The sequence below is a fragment of the Pinus tabuliformis genome, chromosome 9 (genome assembly GCF_031772625.1).
Source record: "Pinus tabuliformis cultivar Carrire ecotype Pingquan chromosome 9, CPIR1, whole genome shotgun sequence".
Classification (NCBI taxonomy): Eukaryota; Viridiplantae; Streptophyta; class Pinopsida; order Pinales; family Pinaceae; genus Pinus; species Pinus tabuliformis.
This window is the reverse complement of record NC_142307.1, coordinates 733,774,575-733,800,872: the sequence shown is the minus strand read 5'-3', so window position 1 is coordinate 733,800,872 and position 26,298 is coordinate 733,774,575. Positions and strand designations below refer to the sequence as shown.

Genomic DNA, 26,298 nt, shown 5'->3' with positions numbered 1-26,298 from the left:
AGCGGAAGCCAAGGGAATAATGTTGTAACATTGACGCAGCCTCTTCGGGTGGACGAATCGACTTGCATGCAGTGATAGCAGAATCAGAATTGGTGAATGACGGTGGCGACAAAGGAATCAATTTTTTTTGCGACAACAAGTGCACATCAACAGGCCCGTGAAATAATAGCGTCGAGAAGTGCAATCATTGATCTTTGCAGCTACCTGGAGACACCATTGTTGTCATCAACACGACTATAAAGCCGAGCGAAAAATTATTTGGAGAGGGGAGTTGTGTTTCTCTTTTAGTGGGACGAAGGCTTTCCAATCCATTCTGCCACGAATTCTTTAAGAATCATCAGCCAGAGAAGGAGTCATATAGACACTAGATTCCTATGCATTGGAAGTGGATTTATTAATCCAAATCATGGAGTATTGTCAATGATTTATAAGGTCAAAAATTGTTGTTCGATATCCATAGTTTATGAGGTTGAATACTTGCAAAATTTGGAGGAGCCGAATATTTGAAATCAGTTCCAGATTTAATATCCTGAGGGCCACAATTTATTGGAGCAGATTGTACATCTCTAAGGAGGATCTAAACTTCCATTCCCATCTCTGCCTATTGGGAAAGGAAAGAATTTCTGGTGTCCCCACCTCATAATCATTTCCAACACTGCTTTCTCAGGGAGACAGAGTATTTTATTGGGTTGTAGCTCATTGTCTAAATCTCATAGGTGGCCATCCAGAAGGTGTATTTCCTTTAAAAAATAAAAGGTTCTCCCAAGGTCAAAAATTGCCTTCTAAATAAGTCAAGTTCTTGAAAGAAAAGGTTGAGTTCCATGAATAAAGTGAATCAAATACCTTTTAATCTCACAGACGGAGTTCGTATTCCTTCTTCCTAGCCACAGACTACTCAATCCAGGAACGACTTGACAGAAAAAAAAAAAAAAAAAAAAAACAAAAAAAAAGTTTGAATCTCTTCCAATACCTTGTGGGACGAGATTAGCAATCAATGGGCTGAGTTCATGTTGTTTTGTTGGCTGAGTGGAATAGTTATCAGTGTTGAAGTTAACGAAAGACCCATAAATTCGTGGATTACCTCTTTGCTGAACGTGAAGGTTGAGCTTTCTACTGTGATGGTACAAGCCACACCTTACCGCTGAGCATGTAAAGTATCCATGACTTTCGCAGAAGTTGAAGACTGAGGAATGAATGGTTTGAATTCCTGTTGGCATTCCTCAAGAGACTGACAATTTAATTGAAAATTCATTACTGTAGCTCCAACAATTTGTTACAGAACCTTCATCGAATTCTTGGCTGCAACACTTTGTACTTTGAGGGTCAAATCACTTCACCAATATTTAATGGGAGGTTGAAATCATTATTGAAGGAAGCATATCATCGGATAGAATTGGAATATCACATTGTATCTTCTCAAACCCAAAGGACTCATCTCGGGTCTGTCATTTCCTGAAGTTGATCTCCAGAGCAGCCTTTGCTAATTCAAAGTTCTTGGACCAGCGAAGATATATCACACCCTGAAATTCAATTTTGCAGTCAATATTATAGCAGATTCATTGTTTGAAGACAGAGTTGTCATTAAAGGGCTTTACTGATTTGAAGTGTTGCAATGTGTTCTCACTTTCTTCATCAGCTGGAGCGATTTCCAGGTGTTATTTTCCATTTAATTTTGCATACCAAGTGTCTGTAGAAAAATGTTGAAAGAAACACTCTAGGAAACATTTGCTTTACATTACTTGGTGTATCACAGTTAGTTGTTTGAAGCTTAGCACGGAACATTACAGTAAATTGTTATGAGACAAAGTATCTTATATTGCTGCCATTTGCATTCTTGATCCTACATGTTGTTGAGATACTTTTTATAAATGCTACTATCAAAGCTTTGTAATAATTGAGTGAACAAGCCAAAACATGGATCAATCCTTTATAAGCTCCCTTAATAAACCAGCAACAACAAACAACAGACCCTTCTCAAAGGGGGTCTATGCCATTCTTCAGAGAGGGCAACCAAAGGATGTGTAGAAGGGGCAGGAAATGGGGCACAAAATATTCGCACTTGAGACAGATTTGAAGCACATGAGGGTCGCATGGAAGATTCTCTTCAAACTTGATGAACTAGATGCCCTCCTTTCCAAAGTAAGCCAGCTAGAAGGAAAGAAATTAATTTGGCCTCTGAGGCCAGCTATGCTTGCTCTCATACAACCCAAGTTCTTGGAGGAACCTTGTGAAGGGGTTAGGCTTCCAATTGCATCTTGTCTCAATCACATCATGAGACTGACTGCACCTATACCTCCTTTCAATGATGAAGTTATGAGGAGAGTTTTCAAGCTGATAGTAGAGACTTTTCAAGACTTGGACAACAGTGCAGGTCCTACATTTGGGAAGAAGTTTCAGGTTCTAAAAATTATGGCCATGACTAGGACATATGAAATCATGTTAGATCTAGAGTGTGATGGTTTGATCCTGAAGATGTTCCAATGCTTCTTCAGCATTAGGAAACATCATCCTGACGCAGTCATAGCACACATGCAGTCCATCCTGTCATCATGTATGAGAGGTCGTAATGCCATTTGTCGGGAGTTGCAGTCTCGATTATTGTCTGTTTGGAGGAGAGAGAATTTGGTCTCACCTGCTGCTTATGAGCAAGCCGAAAGGCTAGTTGAGCAGAATAGTGGGTTGTTCAGGAGACAGTTAACCAGAGAGCAGCTGCTTAGGTTTGGTGGATCATGCAACAAAAATGAGCTGAGGAAGGGACTTTGCTTCATTTGCAAAGGACCTTGGGGACCTGACCACTCATGTTTGGGTGATGTTGAGGAGGTGATAGAGGTGGAGCAGGAGGAGATTCCTTCTAACTTTCAGGGTGAGGATGCTTCCTTGGACGAGTCCATGGGTTCATACGAAGATACCTCTACGGAGCACAAGCAGTCATGTGGAGTTGATGTCAATATCCAAATGTGCATCCATGTGTGGTAGAGAAGTATGACGAGCAGATGAGTGTTCCTATGAGGGAAGGAGATCCGGGCGCAGATGAGCGACTGATGATTCAGCATAGGGAGCACATAGAGGAGCATGAGATAGATGACACACACAGTGTGCGAGATGGGACAGTGTTGAAGAGTCAGCTACTGGCTCATGTTGAGCCCATGATGGAGGATGAGCAGACACCGTTGGGGCCATCCATTGGAGTGGAGCAGACAAATGTGCAGGCAACTTCTGGGGAGGTAGTATTTGTAGACATTTGTCCTCAAGAGATGTTGGAGATTGATAGGATAGTCTTGTAGGAGGCTAGTAGACGGCCAGAGCTGTTGGAGATGGTGGTGCATCCATCTTTGGGCCAACCCATTGATGAGGTGCGGATAGATGCACGGGCAGCTGGCAGAGCTGCACGACTTTCAGGGAGCAGCCCTCTCCAGGGGTACATAGATAAGGCTTGCAGCACATTGTGCCCACTTCTTCCCATTAGAGGGAGGAAGGCAGAATTTCTCGAACATGTTTTGATTGACTGGGTAGAGCCTCAGGAGTTGAGCATGGACCAGTTTCAGCATAGCAGATGTATCCCTTGCACAGGTGTCCATACATTAGATTGGCAGGAGATCATGAGTTGGTATCCTTTTGATGGAGTATCAACCTTAGTTCAGGGCACAGTACAACAGGGGCACTTAGACGAGAAGGTTACTATATGTTTCAGTGAGCAGTGGGAGGTGGACCAACAGTTCACTAGTGTTTCCATAGCATTATCCCTACATCAGCAGAGTGGGGATGACCTTGGCCTATGCCCAAGGTTGGATTGGAGAGAGGCGATGAGCTGGTACACAGTTGGTGGGGCAGCATTCACAGTTGGAGCTATACCACAGCCGGAGCCATGGAGCATTGATGCTCCTTCTTGGTGGCATTAGGGTCCAGGTGGACCTACTAGTAGTAGGTTGAGTCAGAGATGGACATGGGATCCAGGTATTGGAGGATCTAATCATTTTTCGATAGCTTGGAGGCGTGATGTAGACCAGTGGTTTGTATGGGATCCAGGCATTGGGTCTCAGTTGTGCCAGGCCACCAGATTGGTCCACAGATTTGGATTGCTTGAGGGCAAGCAATCTTGGCGCGGGAGGACTGTCATGTCCCCATTTTTATTCTTCTTCATAGGACAGTCAAGGTGGATTTCCAGAGGAGTGGATGGCCAGGTCTGTGGAGCAGGTTATGTCGCCAGGGGTCCCAATGGAGTTTTGAGAAGTTTCTATGAGGTCCAACAGCATTCGCTTGGCATATTCCATCATCTGAATAGTTTGTCTTTCGTTCCGGCGCATTCCGACCACTTTCAAAAAACTGAGTTATTAGTGGGCTTGACTCAATTAATTACGCTTAAGGTGGCATTCCAAGAGGAATACGTGGCAAAACACCTTAGCGTAATAGTTTGTTGGAACCAGAACGAGAAGATCTACGTGATGGGATGGTGAGATGAGAGTTTCAGTGACCTGGGGAGACATGATGACCAATTTACCATTTTCCCACATTAAAAAGAATATTTTAATTGAAATAAAAGAGGGAAAAGTGCTCCATGATTAAAATAATAATAACATAGAAGGTTCAAGAGGAGTCCATCAAATCTATAATAAAGGAGGAGGAGACCATTGGAGGACATCTTGGATTTTGATATTGTTTCTTGTATGAGAGGTGTTGAAATTTCTAAGTCTATCCATTAGATATTTTATCTGTATTCATCTAGTTTATTTCTCCTACTTGTTAATCACAAACAAGTTATTTAAACATATAAACATCGAAATAAACACAATACAGTCCCAACCATCTACTGATCAACAACTGAAAGAAATAGCAAACATACAAGTGACACTGTTATTTTTAGACAACTTGTCCTCAGAAAAACCCAACTTGGGAAAACCGGTGCAGCAATTCTGAGGGTTATTTATTATGCAGTGTATCCTTGACTACAACTGGGTGCCAAACTGGCTCACTCGATAGAGAAAAACAATCAGCAGTAATACCTCTCTATTCGGAAGCAGATATTCAGAAAATCCGCCCCACGAAACCCTCTCCAACACCACTGAAGCACTGCGTCAGCCCTCTGAGGCACTGCGCAACCTCTACGCCCTTCTGCATCAGTCCTATTGCCCTCTGCGTGGATGACGTAGGCCCTTCTGGCTCTACGTTGTCTCTATTGGGCTCTGCGTGGCCTGCTCTGGCTTCTACGTCTGCCTCTCTACCTTTGCGCTAGTCTCTCAGCACTATCTTTGCCTCTCTGTCCAGTACTCATTGGCCCTTGTTGCAAACTGATCACTGATTCGACTTTACTTGGAAAACCCCGCTCTAGTAAATTGAATGACTGATCACTCTAGTGTGTTCTCCAACTGACCCTCAAGCCTCCTCTTATACTTTTCATGTTGGTCCTTCAACGACCGAGATTACATCTCTAATCAATGGCTAAGATTAGATTTGGCTTGATCCATGTCATCTAGAACCTTCTAACCCAGTTTTATATTATTACCCATTATTAATTAATATTTTATTTTTCCTAAGTTTAGACTTAGGAGCTCCATTAAAAATATTAATTATTTTAATATCTCCTTAACCGGGTAGAATCTGCCCAAACCATTTTTGGGTCTTGGAGATGTCATGTGCTTTAACCCCTCCACCAATTTTCATGGCTAGAGCACATCCCATGCTACCCCAAATCAACAAGAGGTTGAGAACCCTCTACTCCATTGGTAGCCCCAAGACGGAAACCCTCAAGTGATTTAGTGAGATTGGGCGAGTACCCATCTCCCCTTGGTGAGTTCATCCAAAATTCACAGGAGAGCTTAGCAGTGGCAGTTTGGTTCAGTTTTGGTGGAGGGCCCGTGCAGCATTGGAGCAGATCCTTGAGGCCAGTTCTATCTCAGTTATCTCAACTATTTTTGTTATTCCAGCATGTAAAATCCCAGTTTATACATTATAATAAAAGCTGAGATTATTTTTGCTCATTGTATGATTGTTGTGCATGCATTCTCTTGTTCTTTCTTACATGGAAATCTTATGTTTGTGACCAGAGGCATCTAACTGTGAACTTGGGTAAAACCAAAGTGATTATCTTCAATGGATTCAAGAAAACCTCGGACTTCCACTTCCTATTTAAAGGAGAAGAGATCGAGATTGTCAGCACCTATACATATTTGGGAGTTCAGTTTTCAGGGCCTCGCTTCAGCCTACGGCCAACCCTTCAGCGTCGGATCAACAAAGGGTATGGCTCCCTAGCCCTTCTGGAGAGGCAGTGTTTCCAGCACCATTCCAGGACATCTCATCCAAAATGAGCATCATGGACACTTTGATTCACCCCACAGTGCTTTACGGCTCAGAGATTAGGGGTCCCTCTCTCCTACAGTCAGATTGGGCTTCAACAAAGCAGGTCCATACCCTCCTTTTGCGTCGTTTCATTAGGTGCAAGCAGACATTCCTCAGCACATCATTCTAGCAGAGTTCGGGGCCCAACCTTTCCGCCTAGAGGTGATATTCAGGGTAGTGTCACTCCTGCACAGGCTCCGAGGCCTGGCAAACATGAGGAAGGGTCGTGACAGATACCCATATTTAGCATACTGCTCCTCGGAGAACATCGTCCGTATGCAGACAGGTCGATCCAAATGTTGGTACACCGGTGTGATAGAGCTTCTAGAGGCTTCAGGAATCCAGATTGACCATCTCCCTCCTTTTCAGTACTTGTTGAATGCTCCAGGCCACCTCCTTCCCAATCAGCAAGAGCTGAATAAAATCATTAAGGAGGATATTTACAGACAATACATTCAAACTACATGGACCAATCCTCCTAATGGGTTGCGTCAAAAAATGGCCTTCTACACGGAGCATTGCCTGGAGATCAGGGATAGGCTCATCATCAAACCCCAGTACACGTTCCACCATTGGATGCATGCCCTTAGAATCCCCCTCGGGTAGCTCAGAGTTGGGTCTCACAAACTCTGGGTGGAGACAGATCACCACATCAATAGGGTAGATAGGACTTGCCAGCGCTGTCACTGACAGGAGATAGAGACAGAGACACACTTCATCTCCGGATGCCCTGCTTACTATGAGATTCGAGGTCGTTTCCATTGTCTATTCAGGTCTTCTCAGACTTTGACCAACTTCCTCAATTATGTTGATCAGAGATGCCTTGCACTTTATCTCCAAGAGGCCTTCAGATTTCGGGCCCGTTTTCTTCAGCCCCCCACTAAATCGGACACCACATAGAAGATCACGGACTTCTTTAGGACACTACCATCAGCTCGGGGCACCAAAAGAACCATTGACCGACCCACAGACATTGAGACCAGATCAGTGTGGTCCCGGGGGGCCCGACCCACCAGACTACACCAGCGCTCCAGGATTGGATCCACCCCTGGGAAGCGCCCTAGAACCTCTAGGCGACAGCAGCAACAACCCAGTATGCCCACAGGATAGCAGACTTTGACAAGCTTCTCTCAATTTTCTTCTCTCGACCTCGGATGTTAGGAGTAGGAACTGGGCAGGAGACTCCTTCCCCCCTTCTTCTTCTTCTCCTTCTTTGCTTCATCGCAGTGCTTTGTTTCAAAGCCAAGAGCTTCTAGCTTCTACATTTACATTTACTTAGATTATATATGTATTTTCTGCTTTTTAAAAGAAATGTTAAAAGGGACTGTTTGGTCCACCGGCTTAGCATGATGTAATCATTGTAACTAACAGTCCCGTTGATCTATTACGGTCATTTGTTGGACATTAATAAAATTATCTTATCTTATCTTATCTAAGTATTTATGAGTTAAAATTTTGAGAAAACCCCAAATTGTTCCATTTGGGACATCACAGTGGTATCAAAGCCTTGATTTTGGCTCAGTCGTGGGTTATCTTGAAAGGCCAAGCTCAAGGGTTTATTTTGAACGTGCCAAATTCTATTTGCCAGAGAAATTTTCCTTGGGTGTTAACAGTTCTACAAAATCTCTATTGAAAAATACTAGACAAATTTTATGTTTCTGAATTACTTAATAATCATCCAACAAATTTGAGAGTCAAATTGTAAAAACACTGTGAACGATTTGAGATTTTGAAGATTATCAAAGAAATGTTGTCCATCATGATTTTGAAGGGGCCAAAGGGTTTTCACTGTTCAGGAGGCAGCTGTCAAAATTACTCGACAAAGTATTGGCCCATGTACAAATTTTTTCCCCAAAATCAATGTGAAAGGCCAAATTGAAGGGAGCTTGGATTGGATCACCCCTGATTAAAAAGGAGTGACAGTTGTGTTTTTCTATTTCATGTGTCATGCACTAGACCAGGACTAACAGTTGGTCTAGGTGAAGGCCATGAAAAGAAATGTAAACACATGATATCCTCCCTAGTTGAGAGGGAGAGATAGACACAACATTCTTGTCTTCACTTTGAAAGAAAGAATGGAGGATTGGGTAATCATCTGGCATCTTATTCTCTTTGAGGATGTGTAGGACATCCAAGACAAGAGTAGACAAGAGGACCAATATTCTTTGAGGGTTGGGAACCCAGGATAAAAATAGTCCTAGAAGTTCATACTCAGTGAACACCCAGGTGGGTATGTACCTTCAAAGACAATGATGAAGGTGTCTATTGTCATTGGTCTCTCCAACATGGTGCTCTGATCTGATGAGAGATAGAGCTGTCAGTCAAGGCCTTGTTGTGGAAACAATGTTGGTTACTATGATGCTATACAGATGGGTTACCAATCCGATTCTTCTTAGGAGAAATTCTTCAGATTGAAAATGACAAAGTACCATTATAAATACCTCCCTAGTTAAGAGGGAGTGTTGAAGAAAGTATAACTAGGTTCGGTATTTACTAATGTAATTTTGATCTTTGTACTTGTCAAGAAAAAATATTATTTTTGTAAATTATAAGAATGAGTTTCTTGCTCATTTCATAGGTCTAGGAAAGTCAAAGAGTCAAAGTCATGTATAAGAAGCTCTTCTTGAGCCTATGTGTAAATGTGTACTAGTCTAAAAGGCCCTCCAAGACAAGCACAATCCTCCTGAAGACATCAGCAAGCTAAATGATGTAAATCTCAGTCATGACGGCTTACAAATTAATTAAAAGGACAGTCATGTCGGCTTAATTAAAGACACAACGGTTCACACTTATGTCGGCTTATTTATGGAGGCATAACCACTATATATACCCCGCTGAACTTCACAAAAGAGAGAAACAGAACTCAGACATCTCTGAGATTTTCGGACATACCTATGCAACTTCGGATGGCACAGTGGGTACAGGAACCTCAGATGATTACAGGGATCTGCAATCCGCATTGCAGGAGGAGCAGAGAACTCAGATACTTCTTATGTTTCAGAGGGAAGTTGCAGACAAGATTTTAGATAACACTCAGGAGGTCTGTCCATTATGTTTTCAGCCTCATGATGAATATAATCTTGGCCTCCTCCCTGTCTCAGTGATCACAGAAGTAACATTACAGTCCCGACATATTTGTAAAGAGGAAGACTATGAAGTGACACTCTCTGTCTCGGCCTACTCTCTAAATGAAGTTAAAGTCTCGGCATAATTATGAGGAGAAGGTTTTCAGTGATATGGTCTCTATCTTAAAAGAGACAGTCACAAGGTTATGTCTTTAGTGAACATGCAACTATGGTAAACACAGTCATGATCTCGGTGGACCTAGGTGCAGATCTCATTCATATATATATGGATATTTCGTTGATGAAAAATATTGGTGAAGGTGCAGTCATGGTGCAGCAGTAATGAAGATCTTGGTGGTGCAGCGGTGATGGCCTTAGAGATGCAGCAATGATGATGATCTTAACAGTGACAAAGAAGAGGATTGGTGCCTTGGTCTTGGAGTGGCTAAATAGGTCAAGGGTCATGGTCTTGGTATTCGTCAATTGGAATCTCTATAAGAAGAATTTTGTGCGGGTTTTCCTCTCCAAGAGGGAGAGGTTTTGGCCCTGGCAGAAAGCCAACATCTTGTGTTTTTGTCTCTTGTATTTTTGTAACTGTTTGATGAAGTAAGAAATACACACACTAATGATATCAAGAGAAGATTGAGCTAATAAGCAAAAGTTAAAATACCTCACAAATAGTTATCATGCTAAAAAGAACCACGTTAACTCGAATGGCCCTAGATTCTTCAACAAGGGAAAGTGTTAGGGTTACACAATTCATTCTCTTGGCAGTTTTGTCACTCTTCCATTATCTAAACCTTAAACTAATACCTCCACTGCAAGCAAGGAGATTCATGGTACCTTGTCACTTATGACCTACTATGATGCAATCAATCTCTTGGGTAATATGCGAATTGGTACGATGATGCTTTGTTCATTAAGCTGTTTTGCCATGTTATGGTAGTTTATGGTCCACTTATTTTGAATGTTCTTCACTTAAGGCATACATTCATTTCCATTAAATACATTCTCACAACAATCTCTAGGATTTGATGTCAACCATTTAAATTTGATATTTAAAAGTTACCCTTGCTCTTGACTATTTACGGACAGCCAAGTTCTTTGTGTGCTGATTGTCTTGGACATCGTGCAGATTTGTCAATTAGATGGCAGTATGCATTTTTTAGGGAAACCCCACAGGATTAGAAAAGCACCAGTCCAAATAGAGAGGCTTCCAACCATGATTGGGGTTGGTTTGCCTACAGTTATTGAATTAATCTGCATGTGCAGATTATGTGATAACAGGTGTCCTGTACCAGAAACATTTCAAATGCAGTAAATGCAGGGGGTAGCCTATATATCATAGAAATAATCATTTTCCTATGTAACATTACCTCAAACTCTCTTTATGAAAAAGCCTATGATAAAACACTCCCCATGCAATGCATATTAATTTCCCCTATATTTGTTTTCTGTTAATCTTTCATTCAGAACTTCAAATCTTCCATAAGTCCAGAATGTCAGTAAAGGATCTTCATCAATCGATTTCCTTTCTAATACGTTTACTTTAATTTTTCATTGCTAGTGTCTTCCAAAGAAAGGTTCTAGTAGGCTCTTCACTACCTTGGCTTCAGTGCTTAAATGATGATATCTCAAATGATGTGTTTGTACCCACACAAAATCAACTTTTGACCTCACATAATCATATATAGCAACCAGAAATAAAAAATAACTAATCTAAAATACGATAGAAGTGACCATAATCTCCCATGAATACATAAAACAGAATCCATGAGTGCATAACATACTATACTGGGACCAAAAGTTCAAATCAATCATATAAATGTAACACTTATAGCATGTATATGTGTATTTTTAATACACATCACAAGACTTCAGAAAGATTAAAAGGCGTTAATCGAGATTCGAGAATTTGTTAGTCATACCTTAGAATCGATACATAAATTTAGAATTAGGTAAAAACTGGAGACTGTACAGCTTGCAAGTAAGAGGAGTAACAGACTCACCATTTTCACGCGTGATAAAACCATCTAGTTGGAAAAGCAAGCATTTGACTAGGCTTGGTATCAGCGTCCCAGATGTGACCAAAACATTCACATTCTGTGAAGGAGTCTGATCGTCAGTTAGACCTTCACTGCTTTCTGCATTGGCAGCACCTTGTCTAGAAACAGAGTCTTTTTTCAAACACTCCTCTAAAAACGCCCGCCCTTCATTATTTGAATCGGAAACAAAATTTGGTAAAATAAGAACAAGTATGTACTTTGAATAAACTGAACACACTTAAAATCTTGCAATAAATTGAAAAAGATCTAGATTCTAGATAAAGCAGAATTTATAGTGCAAGCATTGTAAGCACTTCATAGCATAACTACAGATCAAATGAATCTGCAAAATATACTCTGTTTACCATTTTACCAGGTTATATAAAATTCATTCTATTAATTGAAAGGTTCTTGAAATATCCATGTAGCATGTGAATTAAAACAGATTCGACTTCCATACTCTTTACTAATCAAATACTTTCTCAAATGTGAAAATTGAAACTCTTTACTACAAAAATACTTTATCAAATGTGAAAATGTAATGTCCCCATTTTTGGATTGCCTTGCGGTGAGATTAGGAGGGATTTCCAGAGCTTATGTCAGCCAGGTCACGGGAGCAAGATTGTAATATTGGTGTGCCCGGAGGGTTTTGAGGAGTTTTATGGATGCCGACTGGGATCACTTGCCATTTTTCATCATCGGTATCAGTTCCACACAGCTCAATCTTGTTTCCATTGCATTCTGAAGATCTCCTTAAAACGGAGTTATTAATGAGCATATTTAATTGATTACGTTTAAGGTGTTGTTTCAGGCTGATTAATTGGAGAAACACCCTAGTGTAATAGCTCATTGGAATCGGAATGAAAAGATCTACACTGCAGAATGATGAGATGGGGCTTTGCGTGGCTGGTGTGACCATGGAGGCGAATTAAGCATTTTGTGGTTAAAAGTGGCTTTAATTAGTTAATAAAAATAACTTTATTAAATAAAGAAAGGAACAGTGCTTTTATTATTTAATAGGAGGGAAAAGATAAAAAGGGTGGCAAAGGAGTCAAGTGAGTAATAAAAAAAGGGAAATGAGGAGGTCTCTCCACATTCTGCCATTTGCTCACTTGAGAAAAAGAAATTTGGAGAGCTCTTGAGGAAGAGACTAGGGGTTTTGGAAACCCTCTTCGTTGGTTGCTAGTTTCAGTGTTGAAACCTTACACCCTAGCTAGTTTGGGAGTAGAATCACTCACGTTCCGACATCATGCTTCAGAGAGAAGAAGATTTTTGCAGAAAGAATTAAGTCAATATTGTTATCAATTGATTTTATGAACTAACTTTTTGTATTCTATATGTATTATACAAATTGAGTACAACCACAAAGGAGGACAAATTTTTGGGTTATTTTTGGAGGGCCAAATCACCATCACTCGTTGGAGTTTCATGGCCGAGTTCCTTCAGAGTTAGGTAGCTGAGTTTAGCAGCCAAGTTTGCCACAAACAGAGGGTCGAATCACTTCATCATTGTAGGCCGAGTTCTACTAAGTAATTGGGATCGAGTTCATTCATCATATAGATCAAGCTTTGTGTTGGTTGACAAATATCCATCTTCCAAGAGGGCTATGGCAAACCAGGCCAACTTCTGGGCATAAAAGACTGGGCATACACCCTTGCACAGGACGAGTTTGTCTCTTAAAAATCAGTCTGAGAGTTTTGGTGCTTTTTGCGAGTTTGTCTAGTGTTGGTTGAGCTCCTTGAACCTCACTCTGAGCGTGGGATCACTGCTAAAGAAGGGTCCACGTTTAAGTCTGTCTGGAGGGCGATTATCTTGTTGGTTGGCTGAGTTACAACCATTTTTTGCAGGCCAAGTTGTCCATATTGGCAGTTGATATCTCTTGTGCAAGTGAAGTTGTCCACTAAAAGTTCACTCTAGCTTGAACCTCTGCTCCTGAGACCGAGTTTATTCACAGAGAGGAGTGTTGGTTGTAGCAAAGATTGCATTTTGGGTGTTGCTAATGTTAATTTTCCACTGTTCCATCCAGTTACAATCACTTAGGCCCAATTCTTTTCTTCAATTAGCAATCTTGCAAAATCAATTTTAATCTTCCAATGATCAAATGCAATTGTAGATAGAACAATAAATGAAATATACAGTAGAAGATGATCATGAGCAATAACAAGAGACACCAGGATTGGTACAAGACCAGGAAAAAAACCCTTCAAATTCTTCTTCTTATTAGATTGTCATAAAATGTTTAGCAAAGAGAGTGTACAATGTTTCAATTCACCAATCAAAAGTCAAAGATTATCCAGCAAAACCAACCCAACAATATCCAAGAAATGAGCCCAATAGAAAAATCTGATCAAAGTCAAAGTCTCCAAGCCTGCGGTCAATGGTCAAGATATCTTAGGTCACAGCTGCAGGGACCCAGTAATCATCACTGCGCTATAGCCCTCCAACGGCAGGGAGTACCCTATCAAGGGAGCAGTTGTAGCTGAGATTTCCTCGTTCCAACCCTGTGGTTGCAAATCAAATTCTTCTTTTCGTACATGGGAGCTCGGACCCTGCAATTTTTGTACCTATACAAACCAATCTCAGACCTATACGAAGCAATCCAAAGAAGAGAGAGAGAAGAAAATGCTTGATGTGATATCCAAGTGACCTTGACTTGTTTTGTATTTATATGCTTCTAAGTGTGCCCAATTTCTCTTTAAAGTCGACCTGTACTTTTGTGCAGTTGTGAGTTTCGTCCTTAAAAATACATTTTTCCTTAACCAAATTAAATTCTTCCAAGGGCTACGAGGGATCTTTTTTGATGAGGAAGACTGTCCAAAGGAGGGAGTTTGTCCCTGAGCTGCCAAATTAACACTCGCTCTTAGCTAGGGAGAAATTTCTGACTGCATCCCATGTCCCATCTCAAATGTCTCAACATCATTAAGTCAAATGTCGTTTATGCTCATTTCTGCTCATTTGTTGAACACTCTTGAATCTAACAGAAGAAGAATTTGACATCGAAGGGGAGATAAGGCTACCATCCTCTCCAAGGACAATAGGAAAAATACGACTTACCATGGAAGGTAATGATCATAACTATCCTATTGTTTGTTGATCTTCCCATCAGGACCCTGTTGTCGCGCAAACTGGCACGACAACGCTCAGACCGGGGGCTGTCACTCTGATCCCCGGTCTCTCCGTTTAAGCCTGTCTCCCACGGCTAAGGGGGGTAGACCCTGAGGAAAGATAAAGGCCAACTGCCACAACAGTTGGGCCAGGAGACGAAAAGCACTAAAATGACTTGACGAATTGAGCAGACCAGTGCCTTTAAATATCTAAATGATCACTAGCTAGATGATCGAAGAACATGAACCACGACCAGCAATCATCAGGAAAAGAGAGCAATGCTTTAAATATTCAGTAAAAGCCACAAAGTTCCTCGAATAACAATATCCGGCAAACTAAGAGAGATAAATTGCTTGAAATAACAGAGAAACCAGATATCAATTTAGTGCTCAGATCTCAGCGTGAAAGATACAGCATAAATGAAACACTGAAATTGGCAAAATAAATTTTCCACAAAATTTTTTTTTAAATTTTTTTTTTTTTTTTTTTTTTTAAAGTTAAAAAAATAAAAAAATCAAATTTAAAATCTAATTACAATCTAAACTAACACTAATACATGAAAATAAAATCTATTAAAACTCTAAACTAAACTAAAAATTAAAATCAAATTTAAAAAATCTAACTAAAATCTAAGTCTAAAACATAAACATTTTTCCCCCTTTTTTTTTATATGAATTATAGCTATTAAAAACTAAATTTTAAACTAAAAATAAAAAAAAATCTGGAAAACAAAACTAACCTATCAAAAAAAAAAAAAAAAAACAGCAAATCGTGCTTCCCCTTTTTTATATGAACCTTATAAAATCTAACCCTAACTACCCTATCACACTTACGCATAAAAAAAAAAACAAAAATGCAAATGACTACAGCGTGAGGCTCGAAATCAAAACGCAAAACGGTTTTCGGAAAGGGCAATTTCAGAAGGGTGCGAACGCAGGTCTCAGTGAAGTCTGAGGAAAACCGAGCAACAAGCGGATACCAGAGGCAGGACAACGTAACCCTGCGTTAACGCCAAAGGAAGGACGGATTTGCCAATAAAACACTTGTGCGGCTTAAGTGAAAACAAAAATCCGGGCAGGAGAAAACACGGGTGGTTTTGAGGCTGCAGGGCGATGCAAAGATCAAACGCAGGCAAAAAAAAAAAAACAATGATACGCAGAGCCTCTCAGCTGCCAGAGGATACGCTTCAAATTTGGCTTCCAGACTTGCAGAACCGTGCCAAAGAAAGACCGAGCAACTGAGTTTATGTGCTACACGATATAGTTTTTAGAGTTACGCTTTGCCATATGCCATTCTGAATACAGAGCTTAAATTAGAAGAAGAGACGGTGAGGTGAGCTAGTGATTAACGCTGGCATTCAAATTTTAAAATCGTGAAACGGTTTTTTAAACACAAGGCAAGCTGAAAACGTACCTTGCCTCAGTCGATGGTAATGCAGGTTCGATAGACAGCTTGCAACCACGCTTAGATTTGCCCTGGAGCAGATACATGCGATTTTCAAGCCGCACGCCCCTGCCTTTGGGTTTTCAGAATCTTATATGCAGAAAAGACAGACCTGATAGAAGCTAAGATTGCAAACAAAACATAATGACACTAGGTGTACAACATAAACATTGCTTCTGAGGCGTAAATAAGATAGGATTTGAAATACTTATGTGCTGGATCCGCTGGCTTTACAAGCTCGGACACCCAATGGAGGCGACAGAAACAATTTAAAGAATACCTGGAGATAATGATACGCAGAAATTACCCGGTTCTTGAAGATTGGACTGCAAACCTCACCTGAGAACAGCTATCATGCGTCTTTTAAACGTTTGCAAATTTCAAATCAGACTGCTTAATTTCTATTTTGGAACAGCGTTTCTTCCGAAGCTTAGTTAAAACCCTTTAAATGGACTGTGTTCTTTTCAGTGCACAGTTTGTGGAATTCAATCCCTCAACAACCAGCCCAGCAGATGGGCAGATAGTCAACACAGTACCAGATGAAAACCCTTTTCTCGATTTTGTCTTAGTAATCCTGCAGGAAAAGAGCACTGGCAGATATACACAAAATTTTGCAATGAACCCTTGAAAATTTACCAAAAGTCGCAAAATTTTTACAGCTCCAGAACAGCCAAGTTTTAACAATAATTACAGCAATATTTTCGAAAAAAATTCAGAAATTTGAACTTTACTGTGAACAGGAAGAGAATCTCTCATGTGAAACAGAAAATAAACTTTAAACGATCTAACCCCAGGGCACAAACAGCTGGGCTCTGCACAGAACAGCTTGTGGGAGTCGGCTGGTTCAGCCCAGAACTTCCCCAAACGCCCACAAATAATCTTCACCTAAAAGTTTCCTGCACACCTCAAGCAAGCATCAGCAAAAGAGGGCAAGAAATGCTGCTAGATTTCAAGAGAAAATGGAGATACCTGCCATTTTCCAGAAACCCTACAGCATTCAGACCCTAGCACGTGAGCAAGGTACCTGTACTCACAATGCTCTGAAAAAATCAGCTATTTTAACTGTTGAAAACTGAAATATGCAGAAAAAAAACAAACACCTCACAGCAATTCCAGAGAGTAACACCAGCCAGTTTGAACCCCAAAGTCTTTTTATTAATCAGCAATCAGTTTACAAGAAGAGCTTTCAGTACAGACTCACAGTTCAGATAAACCTGAAAATGACCTCCTAAGACCCTACATAAAGGAAATGATCCCAACGGCTAGTTTTGGGTGATCCACAAAAATATTATTATTTTATTGCTTAGGGTTTTTGCTTTATGCTTTTTTATTTTTTATTATTTTTTATTTTTCAAAAATTTTTTAATTTTTTATTTTTTTTATTTTTTATTATATGTGAATTTATTATTTTTATTCATTAAAAAAAATTTAAATTTATTTTAAGACGGATCATCAAACCCAGCCGTTGGAATCATCACCTAGCACCTAGGACCTAGGACTCATGAGGGGATTTACAACATTTTCAACCCTCAAGACACATTTCATCATGATTTTTTACAATTTTTACAATTTACATCTCAAAGGGATGAATCCACTTTAACATAGACCCTCATAGACCACCCAGATCTGCGACACAACTATAATCTAGCAGAGTAACACGCTAGGATTCTCCTAAAGTCCTAATAACGAAATGCATCCCGGCTTTGGGGTTGGGTTTGAAGGAAAACTCTGCCGATCCATGGATCGGTGAGACTAAAAACCTCCCGGGACGCAGATCGTCATTAGAAAGTTAGGTCCACCTAGGCAACTTTACATACATGACTCTGATCTGCTTAGATTATTTACATTTCAAACATGCAGACTGGGTTTACAACAAAAATGATCAAGCTGTCGATGACTGTAGGCTGGCACGGACATGTCGCTCAAGAGCTATCCTTCTCTGCCAACAGGAAGGAGGTGTACTGCATGGGTAGTTGACCAGTAGTGGTCAACATCTGGCTCTACTTGGGGACACGTTGTTGCACTGGTAGGAATGTGAGAATCCAGAATCTGCATCCATACAACACACAAATAAAAATAAGTAGCGTCCATTCCCAAATCATCATATGCATTAAGTACAGGAAAAATAAAAGCTCTTCATTTATTGACTAACTAATAACATGAAAAGTAAATCTAATCCTAAAAACAGAAATAAAATGCTGAAAAGACAAGGAGTAGGGATAGAAATACAATACAAAAGATGCCCCATGGCATCAGATATCATCTCTGAAGAACAGCTTGAGCATTTGGCCGTTCGCTGGTAGATGAAGTGGTTCACCATCCAATCTGCTCAAGTGGAATGAGTTTGGTCCAGCTATATCTCTAATGATGTACGGTCCCAACCACAAGCTGTCAAACTTTTTATGCTTTCCTGGTTTTTCATTTTTGCGATCCCAAAGTAAAACCATATCTCCAACCTGCAAAGATCTAGATCTAGAGCATTTATCAAAGCTTTTCTTAATATTAGATTGATTTTTGCATATATTTTCAAAAGCTGTCCGACGTGTCTCATCTAATTCCACAATCTGATCTATCCTATTCTGAACAACATCTTTATCAGTGGAAAAATTTTGGAGGAGCTGATAGGCTGGCAATTTTAGGTGCACAGGTAAGGTAACATCCAAGCCATAAACCAATTCAAAGGGAGATTTACCAGTAGACTTCTTCTTAGTAATTCTGTCTGCCCACAAAGCATACTTGATTTTGCTGTCCCAAGACTTCTTGTTATCTCCTACTATTTTCTTGATAATGGTTATGAGATTTTTATTACTTGATTCAGCCAAACCATTACCCTGAGGATAGTAATTCGATGAATGAGATAAGACGATGCCATATTTGAAACAGAAAGATGTAAACTCTGAAGAACTAAAAGCCTTGGCATTGTCCGTAGTGATTTTAGCGGGGACACCAAATCTAGTAATGATGTTATTCTCAATGAAATCCATAATCACCTTTTCAGTGGCATTCTTAGCAGGAATGGCTTCTACCCATTTAGTGAAGTAATCAGTAGCAGTCAAAATCCAAGAGTAGCCATTGCTAGAATTTTCATGGAACTTCCCTATGAAGTCCAGACCCCAATGCTGAAAAGGTGCCTCTACAATAACAGGCTGTAGAGGAAGGGCAGCAAGCTTCTGTTTCCCAGTGAACAGTTGACAGGCTTGACAAGATCTAACAAACTTGTGCACATCAGAAAAAATCGAAGGCCAATAATAGCCAGCTCTCAGGATTTTGTGGGCAGTAGTTCTAGCGGCATAATGACCACCACAAAATCCTGAATGAAATTCGGAGATTAATCTTTTGGACTCAACATCGTCAACACACCTAAGCACTATGCCCTCTGGATTTCTCCATCCAAGGCCATCCTTCATAAGGCAGTACTTAGCGGCTTTTAGTCTAAGAGCCCTTCTTCTATGAGCGATTAAGTGGTTAGGACAAGCAAGATTTGTTAAGTAGTAAACTATGTCCTGATACCATTCATGCTCAGCTAACCTTCTTAATTCTGGTGAAGAAAGATCATCAAGGCAGAACAAACCAAGAGTCTTTTCATTACTTTCAGTTAACATTTGAGCTAATCCTTGGCCTTTGATCAGCTTGGTGGGTCTAATTTCTAAATCATACTCCTGTATCTTAGTAACCCACCTAGCACGAGTCCCTAAGCAATCAGTTTGAGTTAATATGTCCTTAACAGCAGAATGTGGGACGAAAGCAATGATCTTAGAATAACCCACATAAGTTTTAAAATGCTTGAGAGACTTGACCAGGGCATAGGCCTGCTTCTCCATGGTATTGTACTTCAACTCAGAGTTTTGAAGTGCTCTACTCATGAAAGCAATAGGCTGCTCGTGACCCTCTCTATTCTTTTGAAGTAAGACACCGGCAATGGTATCCTCAGAAGCGAAAGAAAAAATCATGAAATCTTTGGAGTAATCAGGACTAACAAGGACAGGAGCCTTCGCGATAGCAGACTTGATTTCTTGGAAAGCCCTTTTGCCCTCTTCTTGCCAGACAAATTTCACATCCTTCTTCAGAAGACTTTGAATGGGCTTAGCTATTTCTGCATAATTCGGGATGAATCTTCTAATAAAATTTATCTTTCCAAGGAAAGACTGAAGGGACTTGAGGTTATGCGGGAGAGGAATCTTTTGAATTGCTTCAACTCGTTCAGGATCGACCTTGACTCCTTCCTTAGAAATGATATGACCCAGAAGTTTCCCTTCAGTTACCCCAAAGACAGATTTAGCCGGATTCAAAGAAATTCCATATTCTCTGCATCTATCGAAAACCTTCCTAAGATGATCTATATGGCTGATACCATCTTTAGAAAACACAGTAAGATCGTCTTGGTAAATCTCGATGATTTTCCCAATTAACCCCTTGAAGGCATAATCCATGGCCCTCTGGAAGGTAGCCCCAGCGTTTGTTAACCCAAATGGCATTCTGATGTATTCAAAAGTGCCCCATGGTGTTGTGAATGTGGTCTTGTGTCGATCTTCCTTTTTAACCCAAACTTGATTATACCCAGAAAAACCGTCTAGCAATGACATCATTCCAGACCCAGTTACTCTTTGCAACAAAGTTTCCATTTTTGGCAAAGGGTAATTATCCTTCTTGCATGCTAGATTAAGGTTCCTAAAATCGACACAAAGTCTTATTGTACCATTCTTCTTCCTGACAATCACCAAATTCGAACACCATGTCGAATGCCTAGTTTGAGCGATGATTCCTGCCGCAAGCATCTTCGCAAGTTCTTTTTGGACCAGGGGGGCTAACTTAGGATTAATCTGCCTAAGTTTTTGCCGAAAAGGTTTAGCATTTTCGTCCTTTAAGGGAATAGTATGCTCCATAATATCTTCTCTGTAGCCCTTCAACTCATCATAGGAAAAAGCCAAAACATCTCGATATTCACGAAGTAAACCAATTAACTTTTTCCTTTCCTCCAGACTAGTACCTTTACCGATTTTAACCATTTTCGGATTTTCAAAAGTACCAATGTTAACTTCAAGGTATTCGCCTGGGTCCAACTTGTCTTCTTCTCTCAGCTTCGTGGCATCATGCCGATCAAAATATTGCTCTAAGGCAACTACATTTCTGGGAGTGGGATTTATGATGTGTCCTTGATCTAAAGACCCATCCTCGCCAGAAACTAGGCGGAAATCCTCAAACTCGTCTAAACTATTGAGAAAACGAACGACTTGCTTTTCATCATTAAAAACTTGCCAATGCTCTGAGTTGTCTGGGACAGATGGTCTGAATATTATCTCCATTTTAATTTTATCGTTGATTAACTCATCAGACAACTGGAAAGTGCTAGCAGCTACGGCAAGTTCATCTGCCGAACTATTTAGCTCTCTAGGAATTGCTTCAAGGTTAAGGGCATCGAAGTGCTCCATAGTATCCCACACAGCATTTCGATAGTTTCTTAATCTCTGATTTCTACATGTGAATTTGTTCTTAAGCTGCATGATAACCAGATCGGAATCCCCCTTTATGTTAAGCAATTTAATCTTCAAAGCTTTGGCCAATTCAAGGCCCAACAATATGGCTTCATACTCAGCGACATTGTTGGTTGCTTCAAATTCTAGACGATAGGCAAACTTGAATACGTGACCAAGGGGAGACTTAAGCACAATCCCAGCACCCTTACCATGACTAGAGAACGCACCATCGAAATACATATACCAGACTTCATCCTTAAGATCTTTAATCTCATCATCGGGAGGAATTATGAAATTGGACATGATAGCATAGTTCCCGATGTCAGATTTTTCTTTAATTATCTCGTTATGAGGCTTTTTAGGATTTTCAACATGAAATTTCCTCTCAGGCTCTCTATTTAGTCTAACAAAACCGTCACCGCTAGGAGAGGGAATCATAGCATATGACCAATTCATCTGAATGCTTCCCCCTAGATCAGAGGCCCACTTCCTAGATAACAGCATACCCCAAGCATCAGGTACATCAACGACAACAATATCCATAACAACCATGATGTCTGGGTAGACTGAAAGATGAACTTGCAAATCCTTGATTAAACCATGTACCTCGATCTTCTTTGAATCCATGGCGCATATATTATAGTAGGGTCTGGAAACTCTTAAGTTAAGCTGTTCCATAACCCTTTTAGTCATAACACAAGCAGATGCGCCTGAATCCAACATGCAGTTATTCAATTTATACCCATTGACTAATAAGGTGATAAAGAAGGGTTGATGATCCTTGTTATCAGCATCTACGCTTTGCAGATAAATAGGAGCATCATGATAGTCAACCTCACGAATCTTCTGCTGAGAAGCGTTGACTTGAGGACCCTGAATTGCTTTTAGTAACTTGTCCCTTTGGGAAGGGATCTTAGCGATCTCAGACACGGGAACCCAGATTTTAGCATTATTAAACCAATTCCCCAAATCGACATCTATTCCAGAGTTCATACCAGGGCTTAGAGTTCGAGGAGGAATTTGATTTCCGCTCTGATCTTTATCCCTTCTCTGGTATGTTAAACCCTTATCTCTAGCAATTTCCAGAATTTTCTCAGGAGAGGGTTTCTCACCATATAACCTGGCCAAAATGTCATCTTCGTTTTCAAGGTTATTTATACCAAAAGCAGATTGAGGATTCACAACATCATAGCTCCTTTCCTTAACCTCTATCCAATCATTCATGGGCAAAGGGAACTTGCTCCCTACTACGTTTATTTGCTCACCTGTCCCAAGCATTCCATTATCGAGAAGTCTTCTGATAATGGGACAAGAGGATTCTTCGTGAAAATCAGCACAAGCACGACAGTAGGGAGGAGCATCATCCACCAGATTGGTAAGCGGATTAGGGGGCCTCTGCTCACTAGTTTGACCCTTTCTTTGCCAGTTATTATTTCTGTTATTATTATTTCGAGGCTGAAAATTTTGCGGTTGCGCTCTTTCCATTTGAATTAACCTATTCTGCAAAGTGTTTATTTCCTTATTATGATTGATTTCCATAGTTTCAATTTTTTGCAGCAATTTAAGAACAAGTTCATTTTCAGGCTCCTGGGCTGCCTTTCCCTTAGGTTCCTTTAATTTCGTAGCAGCCCTATCAAAGCCTGGGATTTCAGACTTCCCAGAAGCTGCCTTGTCCTTTTCAAGTTCTACAGCTAAGGCTTGGCAATCTCGATAATCAGTAAGTTTAGCACGCCTTAACTCGTAAGATGGTTCAGGACCAAAGGCGTCAATATAAAAGTCTTGGAGAGTTTTATCTGAAGGTTTATAGTCTTGAGGTAATTCTCTAATAATACCATTAAACCTTCTGTTAAATTCTTCAACAGTTTCGTCTTCTCTCTTTTTCATTAGAGTAAGAGCTCTTACAAGATGTCTTCCCTCTCTCTTATCTCCAAATTTTTCTCTAAATGCATTAATGAGTGATTGTAGAGAGTCAAAAGTATTAGGAGGTTTTTCTGTATACCAGTCATGAGCATCACCTCCTAAAGTCAAGACAAAAAGGGTCATCCTGACATCTTCATGATCAAAATCAGGAGATCTAGCATACTTAGCCATCCATATGTTGAAATCTCGCAGATGGGAATTAACAGTAATGGCATTATCTCCATGAAAGCTAGGCAACTTGTCTATCCCAACAGATGGAATATCATTGGGGGCTCCAGGAATGTTAGAAAAATCACAAGGGGCAAACAGACTCATGGTGTTGCGCCTAACTTGACCCCTAAAGAGCAGATGAACGTCAGAAAGGGCTTCTTGTCCAAGATTTGTAAGGAGTGTACGAGAAGCGAGTTTGTGTGATCGCACCCTGTAAACCTTTTCAGGATCCGGAGTGGGGTTGCACAGACTGCCTGGATGTCTTCTAGTGTACACTCTCGCAGATAATAATGGAAGTGGAGTCGCCACTTGAACAAGAAGCTAAGCACAACAGAGCTTGAAAAACAAGGACCAAGGACAGAAAAACTCTATCCCCGGCAACGGCGCCAAAAATGGCACGCCCGGTGGGACGACAACGCTCAGACCGGGGGCTGTCACTCTGATCCCCGGTCTCTCCGTTTAAGCCTGTCTCCCACGGCTAAGGGGGGTAGACCCTGAGGAAAGATAAAGGCCAACTGCCACAACAGTTGGGCCAGGAGACGAAAAGCACTAAAATGACTTGACGAATTGAGCAGACCAGTGCCTTTAAATATCTAAATGATCACTAGCTAGATGATCGAAGAACATGAACCACGACCAGCAATCATCAGGAAAAGAGAGCAATGCTTTAAATATTCAGTAAAAGCCACAAAGTTCCTCGAATAACAATATCCGGCAAACTAAGAGAGATAAATTGCTTGAAATAACAGAGAAACCAGATATCAATTTAGTGCTCAGATCTCAGCGTGAAAGATACAGCATAAATGAAACACTGAAATTGGCAAAATAAATTTTCCACAAAATTTTTTTTTAAAATTTTTTTTTTTTTTTTTTTTTTTAAAGTTAAAAAAATAAAAAAATCAAATTTAAAATCTAATTACAATCTAAACTAACACTAATACATGAAAATAAAATCTATTAAAACTCTAAACTAAACTAAAAATTAAAATCAAATTTAAAAAATCTAACTAAAATCTAAGTCTAAAACATAAACATTTTTCCCCCTTTTTTTTTATATGAATTATAGCTATTAAAAACTAAATTTTAAACTAAAAATAAAAAAAAATCTGGAAAACAAAACTAACCTATCAAAAAAAAAAAAAAAAAACAGCAAATCGTGCTTCCCCTTTTTTAATATGAACCTTATAAAATCTAACCCTAACTACCCCTATCACACTTACGCATAAAAAAAAAAACAAAAATGCAAATGACTACAGCGTGGGGCTCGAAATCAAAACGCAAAATGGTTTTCGGAAAAGAGCAATTTCAGAAGGGTGCTAACGCTGGTCTCAGTGAAGTCTGAGGAGAACCGAGCAACAAGCGGATGCCAGAGGCAGGACAAAGTAACCCTGCGTTAATGCCAAAGGAAGGACGGATTTGCCAATAAAAAACTTGTGCGGCTTAAGTGGAAACAAAAATCCGGGCAGGAGAAAACACGGGTGGTTTTGAGGCTGCAGGGCGATGCAAAGATCAAACGCAGGCAAAAAAAAAAAAACAATGATACGCAGAGCCTCTCAGCTGCCAGAGGATACGCTTCAAATTTGGCTTCCAGACCTGCAGAACCGTGCCAAAGAAAGACCGAGCAACTGAGTTTATGTGCTACACGATATAGTTTTCAGAGTTACGCTTTGCCATATGCCATTGTGAATACAGAGCTTAAATTAGAAGAAGAGACGGTGAGGTGAGCTAGTGATTAACGCTGGCATTCAAATTTTAAAATCGTGAAACGGTTTTTTAAACACAAGGCAAGCTGAAAACGTACCTTGCCTCAGTCGATGGTAATGCAGGTTCGATAGACAGCTTGCAACCACGCTTAGATTTGCCCTGGAGCAGATACATGCGATTTTCAAGCCGCACGCCCCTGCCTTTGGGTTTTCAGAATCTTATATGCAGAAAAGACAGACCTGATAGAAGCTAAGATTGCAAACAAAACATAATGACACTAGGTGTACAACATAAACATTGCTTCTGAGGCGTAAATAAGATAGGATTTGAAATACTTATGTGCTGGATCCGCTGGCTTTACAAGCTCGGACACCCAATGGAGGCGACAGAAACAATTTAAAGAATACCTGGAGATAATGATACGCAGAAATTACCCGGTTCTTGAAGATTGGACTGCAAACCTCACCTGAGAACAGCTATCATGCGTCTTTTAAACGTTTGCAAATTTCAAATCAGACTGCTTAATTTCTATTTTGGAACAGCGTTTCTTCCGAAGCTTAGTTAAAACCCTTTAAATGGACTGTGTTCTTTTCAGTGCACAGTTTGTGGAATTCAATCCCTCAACAACCAGCCCAGCAGATGGGCAGATAGTCAACACAGTACCAGATGAAAACCCTTTTCTCGATTTTGTCTTAGTAATCCTGCAGGAAAAGAGCACTGGCAGATATACACAAAATTTTGCAATGAACCCTTGAAAATTTACCAAAAGTCGCAAAATTTTTACAGCTCCAGAACAGCCAAGTTTTAACAATAATTACAGCAATATTTTCGAAAAAAATTCAGAAATTTGAACTTTACTGTGAACAGGAAGAGAATCTCTCATGTGAAACAGAAAATAAACTTTAAACGATCTAACCCCAGGGCACAAACAGCTGGGCTCTGCACAGAACAGCTTGTGGGAGTCGGCTGGTTCAGCCCAGAACTTCCCCAAACGCCCAC

The 26,298-nt window shown here is 40.3% G+C and overlaps 1 protein-coding gene across 1 annotated transcript in view; it reads right to left on the bottom strand.

Annotated features, from left to right (window-relative positions):
- Nucleotides 1-11,327: 11,327 nt before the first annotated feature.
- Nucleotides 11,328-26,298, bottom strand: part of LOC149150787 (protein phosphatase EYA-like) — a 235,340-nt gene continuing 220,369 nt past the window's right edge. The window contains exon 5 of the mRNA XM_089442951.1: nt 11,328-11,608. Coding sequence (XP_089299077.1) covers nt 11,328-11,608 — 281 coding nt within the window. The remainder of the gene's footprint in view (nt 11,609-26,298) is intronic.